At 61.6% G+C, this 7838-nt stretch overlaps 1 protein-coding gene across 1 annotated transcript; it reads left to right on the top strand.

The window, feature by feature from the left end:
* Window positions 1-461: 461 nt before the first annotated feature.
* OSR1 (odd-skipped related transcription factor 1) lies at window positions 462-7485 on the top strand. The gene is made up of 3 exons (XM_081156147.1): window positions 462-742; window positions 5059-5758; window positions 6515-7485. The coding sequence occupies exons 2-3, from the start codon at window positions 5091-5093 to the stop codon at window positions 6648-6650; spliced, it is 804 nt and encodes a 267-aa protein (XP_081012273.1). The 5' UTR covers window positions 462-742; window positions 5059-5090; the 3' UTR covers window positions 6651-7485.
* Window positions 7486-7838: the final 353 nt, after the last annotated feature.

The raw sequence follows: 7838 nt of genomic DNA, 5'->3' as shown, positions 1-7838 counted from the left end.
GATTCTGGGAGAAGAGGCGACTCTGCCCGGGGCCCGAAGCGCGCTGAGCCCAAGCTACGGCGCGGGGATCCCGGTGCGACCCCCGCCCCCCATCTCCGCGGGGCGCGGGCTGTGTCCCAGGCGCGCAGGAGTGGGACCTCGAAACGCGAGGCGACCGGCGCTCTCATCTGCTGGGGGCCGCTTCTTCCAGAGCGACGCGGGTGCCCTCGTGGGCCTAACGACGCAGAAGCGGTCGCCCGGGACTTTAGAGCTGGGAACGCAGGTCCCGGGAGGCCGGGGCTCGGCGAGCGCAGCTGCCAGAGTCGGCTGTCCGGGTCAGCAAAACTTTGTTTCTCAGTGCGCAGGCGCAGGCGGGTTGGGGGGCAGGGGAGGGAGGGGTGGACTCGCGAGGCGCGGGAGGAGGGACGGGGGAGGAGGGCGGGTGGTGGGTTAAAATAAGTAGGCGGCTCGGTGCGAAGGGATGAGTGAGTCTGAGCTCGGTCTCTCCCCGGCACGTTCTCAGCTGCTCCGGGTTTAGACTCAACCCGGGAGCCGCGGGCAGGACTCACCCTCCCCGGCGGGCAGAGCTCCGGGGCCGCCGAGCGCTCCCCGCGCGCCGGGCGCTCCGAGTCCCCGCACCCGGAGAGGGGCCAGGACCCCAGAGCTCCGGGGCCGCCTGTGGAATCCAGTGCCTCTGGCTTCCCGGGTCCCCCGCAGCCGGAGCCCCAGAGACGCGCGGAGCCCCGGACCGCGGCCGAACAAGGTAACTGCAGCCCTGGGCGCCGGCACGGCGACGGGAACGCGGGCGGGACTCCCGGGCTCCCTGTCACCGCGCGTCGGGTGTCTCCTCTCTCACCGTCCCGGGAGGGAGCTCCTCTGGCCCAAGGAGGCTGCAGGACCTTTGCGAAAGTGAGAGCCGCTGCAGCCAAGGGAGGCTGGGGTGCTGGCTCGGCGGCTTCCCGCGCGGGGTCCCCGGCCTCTGACCTCGGGGCAATGAGGGGGTGGGCTTCCGCTACGGCCCCCCGCGGGGCCAGACTCCGCGGGAGCCCGGGCGAGGTGCCCGCGGACTTGGGCAGTCAGCCCGTGGGCCCCCCTCTAAGAAAGGGGAGCAGTTCAGCGGGCACAGTCTCCCTGAGGTGCGCGCCTTGCTCAGCCTGAACTTAGCTGACGAAGAAGGAAGAGAGGTGCCAGGACGGCCACGGCTGCCGCGGGCCGCGCCAGGGACAGGTGCACGCCTCTCCCGGGGTCGCGCCGCCTGGCGAAGTTGTCTTTTGCGTAGTTGCGCTCAGGTCCGAGGGGGGCTCGGCCCGGGGACGCAGGGCCCGCGCCCGACCCCGTCTGGCTCGCGCGCTCGGCCTTGGGATGTCCCCTTGGGGATGACGGCGCCCTGTGATCGAGGCCTGGAGGGTAACCCGCCGCCGTCCGGGTGGCGCAGGGGGCGCGAGCACCGCTTTCCGATGCGAGACCCGCAGCGGCAGAAACACTATGGCGGTGTCTCCAGGCTGGGGCTCGGGAGGGAAGGATTCGTTTGCTCCGCTGACTGTCCGCAAAGCCAGCCTTCAGGAGAGGTGGGATCGAGAGAGGAGAGGGAAAGAGGTGAGGGGCGGCCTGCTGAGCTAATTTCTCCCCAGAGATGTCTCTGATAAGAATGAAAACTCACATCCAGCCCCCTTTCAGCAGCTGGGGCAGCAGCGGGGTAGGCGCTCGGGGTGTGAAGTAGCTACGAGGGTTTCTTTGTTGCCACAATTTGGTAAATTTCACCTGGGCTAAGAGCCGTGTGCTGGCTTTTGGGAACAGAAACCACGTGCAAGGCTAGTTAGTTTCCCAGGTTCCTTGAGAAGAGAGGGGTTGGCATTCACAGGGGGGTCAAAGTGGGGGGAGCCCAGTGGGTAGATGTTCCACCCGAGGCTCCTTCAAGTAACTGTGATTTCATTAAAATTGGGGAGCGGATCGCTAAGGACGCAACGGGCATTTAAACGCGGCGGGACGGCCGCCTCGCTGAAGGATTCGTTCCATCCAATACTTTGAGAAAATTCAACAAAAGTAGCCGGGGCTGGACGATCCTCCCGCCTGGGGTTCAGACGCCTGTCACTTGCGTTGGGGATTCGATGTCAAGGGTGACTTTCTGGGGCTACTGCTGGGCTCCTCCAGGCGCAGGCTCGTGGAGCTCGCGCCTTCCTCATTAATGCAAACAGTTAACTCGCACGCGCTCAATTAGCCCCGGAGAAACCACTTTAATAGCCTCGGCTCCCTCCCCGAATGCCGGGCGCGGGCGGCCGCGGCCGCGGGGCTGGCGCTCCACCGCGCGGGACCCGCGCTTCCAAGCGCCAAGTGCGCTTGCTGAGAGCAGTCGGGACCCTTAACCGCACCTCCGCGGCCCGGAGGCCCAAGCTCCTCGCCGAGCGGGTGCCTGGCCTGGGGAGAGGGGTTCCCTCTCCTCTTGAAAGATCCAAAGCGTTCACACCGGGGTTCCGGAGCTGGCGGGCGGGTGTGCGGCCGTGTTTTCCTCGCAGCTGCCCGCCAGGAACCGGATCGTCCCTTCGGCCCATTCTTGGTATTAGTGTAAAGAGCCACGTTTCGAACGAATTTCGTCCCGGGGAAAGTCGCTGGCGAGAGTCTGAGGAGCCCCGGCCTCGGACTACGGCAGAAAATAAGAAACTGGCCGCGCCGCCGAGGAAAATAAATTGAGTGTTGGGGGAAACAAGATCAGGCAGATAGCCCGGGAAGGTTGGCTCCCAGCGGTGGCTGCAGGCACCCCCTCCTCCCGCTGTGCGCCCGGGTCTTCGCTCCTGGGGGTGCGCGAGGAAAGGCCAGGTCCGCGCGCGGGGTCTGTGGGTCCTCCCCTCGGGCGCACAGCGGGCTCGGGCCGCCTGCAGTCCGGCTGCCGCCGGGGCGCCCTGGGCCGCGGGGTAGGCCGAGCGCCCAGAGGAGGGAGCGGAGGCCCTGGCGGCGCCTGGCTGGCCCCGCCGAGCCGGAGATAAGGTCTGATTTCCAGCGCCTGGAGGGGTAGATGAGGTGACAGCGAACCAAAGAGCAGTCACCTCGCCGACGTCCCGCCGACCTTTGAAGTTGGCGAGTTTTCTCCCCGCCCCCCCCCACCCCAACACGGCCCTGCTCGCTCTCTGGCCCAGCTCCTATTCTGCCTCTCCGCGTCCCAGGTTCTAGGACGGTCTCGGCGTGTCCCCGGCGCGACCCTCGCTCGGAGCAGGAGAGAAAACTGGCGCGGAGGCCGCGGCTCTGCGCGCCGCCCGCGCGCGCTCCTGCTCCCGAGGCGCGATCTCCGCGGATCTTTGCCTCCGTAGCCCCAAGGCTGAATTAATTGCTGTGGTCAGACTAGGTTTTCATTTGGCTGCTCATTTAACCAGCGCAAGCAGATCTTTCCGGGCTCTGGGAGTTTTGAAACCCCCACCCCTACCCCCAGCAGAGCCTCTTTCCTTTTGGTCCAACGCACAGCGAGGGACCCTCCTGCCAGCCTCCTGCGGAAAAAGTTCCCGGGTCCAGAGTGTCCGCGCTCCTCCCGCCGGGAGCGCGACACTTTCTGCTCATTGAAAGGCTGCGCCGCAGGGCAAGGCAGCTGAGTCTAGGCCCGGGCCTGGCGGAGGGCGACCAGGCCGGCGTCGGTGTGCGCCGAGAGGAAGCTCGGCGGAGTCCGCGCATCCCGGCGGAGGGGACTCACTGCCCTTTAGAGGGGACACCTGAGCAAGAGCAGAGGACGAAGAGGGGTAAAGGAAGCGGGCCGCGGGGATGGAGAGAGGCAAAGGAGGCAGCTGCCCGAAGCACCCTGCTCCCACAAGGCCTTCCTGAGCAGCCCTCAGCCCAGGGCCGGGACCAGAGGGAGCTCAGCTTCAGGGAGCGTGTGCTTTTCACGTCGGTGCTCCTTGCTTCTGCCTCCACTAGAAGGACTTAAGTGTGTGGGAAGGACAGAGATAAAGGTCTCTCTGCGGAGCACCGACCTGTCCATGGAGGCTGGAGACTCTGACCAAAGAGGCCAGGAGATGCCAGCCGGGTGGTCACTTCACGCGGCTTCCCTCTGGCCTTGCTCGGCTCCCTGGTCTTACAGTTGGGTGGTGGCGAGACCGCGGCAGCTGAGGCAGGCCTTGTTGCTCCCTTTGGCCCATGGGCAAGCCCACCTGCCCAGGGCTCACTTTGCATACAAACATCCCGAGACCCCAAAGCCCCTGCCCCCCTTTTTACGGGGTAGGGAGGGCACTGGAGCCCCCTTGTGTGCAACTGCAGGTGTTTGACTGTTAATGCAGAATGGGTGTCAGTGTCCTCCCTGAAGTGAAGGTGATCCCCAAGGGCGTCAGTCCACAGACAGCTTCAGAGAGGGTGTTGTCAGCAGGGCTCCTTAATGGTGAGTCAGAAAAGCACATTTGTGGTCAAAGTTGAGAGTCTGAAGGAGAAAATGAGATGCATCTAGAGGCCAAACCGAAGGTCAGCTGGGAGACCTAACGCAGGGGGGCTGGGCGATGTGTGGATTTGTGTGGATTTGTGTGTCTGCGTCGAGTGCAGCGTGATCCCTCGCGTGTATGTGTGTGCTGTTCCCTGCGTGTTGTTTTGTGGCGGGACACTGGCGTCCCACTTAATCTTTGCACCCTGTTGTCAACTCTGCTTGGGAACGTGTGGATCTGTCAGTGTGCGTTTCTGTGTTTATTTGCGCATGGATATGTAAGTGTGCTTCCGAGTTCCTGTTGTGTTTGCAGGAGAGTGTACTTCTGTGTGGACTCGGGCTGAAAGTTTCTACATGTCAGTTTCCCCGTTTCTGCCTTTCTCTGTCTCATGTACACACCATAGTCCTGCGTTTCAGTCGGTTGCATTGCATTGGATTTAGTTTCCTGCTGGTTTCTCTATCAAATTGCGTGTTTTTGCCAGAGGCCATTTGGAGGGAGCCCTCAGATCAGAGAGGGTTCCTGGTTTGGGGGTGGTTTTTTGTTTGTTTGTTTGTTTTAGGTCTGTGGGTTCCGTGGGTGGTGTCAGCTTCTGCCCTAGGGGACAGAAAGGGTGTAGCCGGGCTGGAATTCAGAAGGCCGATGATGACCCTGAACTTTCCCTCTCCCCACGCCCCTCTTTTCTTTGCAGATCCTGATTGAGAACCTACCACACCTGCCACAATGGGCAGCAAAACCTTGCCAGCGCCAGTGCCCATCCATCCCTCCCTGCAGCTCACCAACTACTCCTTCCTTCAGGCAGTGAACGGCCTGCCCGCGGTGCCCTCGGACCACCTGCCCAACCTGTATGGTTTCAGCGCGTTGCACGCTGTGCACCTGCACCAGTGGACGCTGGGCTACCCGGCCATGCACTTGCCACGATCCTCTTTTTCCAAAGTGCCAGGAGCCATGTCCAACCTGGTGGACGCGCGCTTCCAGCTGCCCGCCTTTCCCTGGTTCCCCCACGTTATCCAGCCCAAGCCGGAGATCACTGCTGGAAGCAGTGGCCCAGTGGCGCTCAAGACCAAGCCGCGGTTTGATTTTGCCAACCTGGCCTTGGCCGCCACGCAAGAAGATCCATCCAAGCTTGGCCGCGGGGAGGGTCCCGGCTCCCCAGCTGGTGGGCTGGGCGCCCTCCTGGATGTGACCAAGCTGTCCCCGGAAAAGAAGCCCACGAGAGGACGCCTGCCTTCCAAGACCAAGAAGGAGTTCGTCTGCAAGTTCTGCGGCCGCCACTTCACTAAGTCCTACAACCTGCTCATCCACGAGCGGACGCACACGGATGAGCGGCCCTACACCTGTGACATCTGCCACAAAGCCTTCCGGAGGCAAGACCACCTAAGAGACCACAGGTGCGGCACTATGGGTGGTCCTAGCAGGAGCTGCCAGCCTGCCTCTGTCATCTTCATCATCCTCTCTAATGAGGGGGTTCTTGAGACCCCCCCACCTGCTCCCCAGCTTTTGGGAATTCCCTCAAATTGCGAAGGAAACTAAACTATACAGAGCTCAGGGGTCATTTCTTGGAGCACGGGCTAAGTCAGGTGTCCATGAGCTCCGGACAAGCAGGCGTAACTCCCATACCCCTTCCTCCATCCGCAGCGCTGTCCAATAGAGTTCTGCCGTAACAGAGGGTGACACCTGACGCATGTGACAATTCAGGACTTGAAATGTTGGAACAAGTGTGACTGACAGACTTTTAAAATTTTATTTAATTTTAATTTTAATAGCCACATGTGGCTAGTGGGTTCCACCTTGGACAGTGCAGCTCCAGCAAACTGTCCTACCCCAGGCCCCCTCACTCACCTTCAGCGCTGACCCAGGCCTTATAAGGAGCCCCGCTGGCTCCTCCTGGGGAAGGCGGGCGCTGGGCCTGGCTGGACCTTCTAGGGCTCAGAGACTGATCAGCGCTCTTTCACTTCCCTGCTCCATCCACAAACTCAGCTTTTTGTCAGCTCCACACTAGGTACCCCATAGCCCCCCCCCTCTTTTTTTTTTTTTTGCAGGCAAGCGCCTTGGAGCAATGGGAGGGGATCTTGGGCAATTGTTTATAGCTTGCATCATTTTGCAAGGATTAATTAATTCTGTCTTTTTTTTTTTTTTGTCTTCAGATATATTCACTCCAAAGAAAAGCCCTTCAAGTGTCAAGAGTGCGGGAAAGGATTCTGCCAGTCCAGGACTCTCGCTGTCCACAAGACGCTACACTCACAGGTGAAGGAGCTCAAAACCTCCAAGATCAAATGCTAAACAGAACCTCCTGGTCGCCGGGACCCTGGGGCGCACCGCCGCCTCCTCCACAGGGACCAGAATCCCAAAGGCGACTCTAGCGGACCGCAGGAGGGGCTCCCGGACCTTCCCTGGTCCCAAACAAAGTCCCTTGGGTCGGGGCGCACGCAGAACTAAGGAGCCGCGCCCGGGGCCCTGACCCGGCCGCCAGGGCGGCTCCCCCAGGACGCGGCTAAACTCTTGGCCAAAAGGCGGTACTCACGTGGCGGAAGGGAAACTGCATTTAAAAAAACAAAACACGAAAGCTCCGCGGAGCCGCAGCGGCGCCTCTCCCAGAAGTATTACTTTTTCTATTGTTATTTTATACGTTTTCTTTATTAATTTTTTTTCTTTGACCATATAAGCTTGTAACTCTGACTGCGGAGAAGAGGGGAGAGGAAAAGTTCTGCGCGCTCGCAGCTTCCAGACCCCCCTCCCGCCCCGCCCCACCCACCCCGCCCCACCCCACCCTACCCTACCCCACCCTACCCCACCCCACCCCCGGGAGCCTGCCAAAGTGTAATCCATGTATCTGCTTCAGCAGCCGCCGGGGACCGACCGGCCCGCAGCGCCCGCTCCCCGTGGCCGAGGTGCCCGCCGAGGGCGCGGGGCTGGGTCTGCGGGGCGGGGCCGCGGGCCGGGGCTGGAGGGGGCCTGGCCTCCCGCTGCCCCCTGCGCGGCGCCCGTCTCGGGCAGCGAGCTGCTGGCCAGGAGCAGGGCGTTGTATTGCGATTGGCACTTTATGCTGACCATCGGTAACGGACATTTATCACTGGAGTTTTTTAAAAAAATATGAAATAAACGGTTATTTTACAGGCATTGCAGGATGGACAATTTCCCTCCCCGACGCAGGAAACTGGGCGGCGCCTTTCTTTGGGTGGTGCGGGTTTCCCTGCTGACCCCAGCCTGTCCCCCTGTCAGAACCGCGGCCTTATTGGGGCGATAGGGAAGGGGTGGGTGGAGAAGCCCCCTCTGTCCCGGTGTTGGTCTACCTCGGACCCCAGCCCATATTTTTATTTTCTTAATTTTTTTCTCCACTTTGGTCTTAGGGTCTCAGTCTCCCCACTTCTTGTCTCCAAGGGGCTTTGACGTTACAAAGAAGCCCAGGCTTCGGCCAGTATGTTGGCCGTGAGAAATCCCAACATCTCTGGGTGCCCGGGTCGCCTAGGG

The sequence above is a fragment of the Miniopterus schreibersii genome (genome assembly GCF_964146895.1).
Source record: "Miniopterus schreibersii genome assembly, chromosome: 13".
In the NCBI taxonomy this organism is placed as follows: domain Eukaryota; kingdom Metazoa; phylum Chordata; class Mammalia; order Chiroptera; family Miniopteridae; genus Miniopterus; species Miniopterus schreibersii.
The sequence above is the reverse complement of the archived record's forward strand: the minus strand, read 5'-3'. Positions and strand labels throughout refer to the sequence as shown.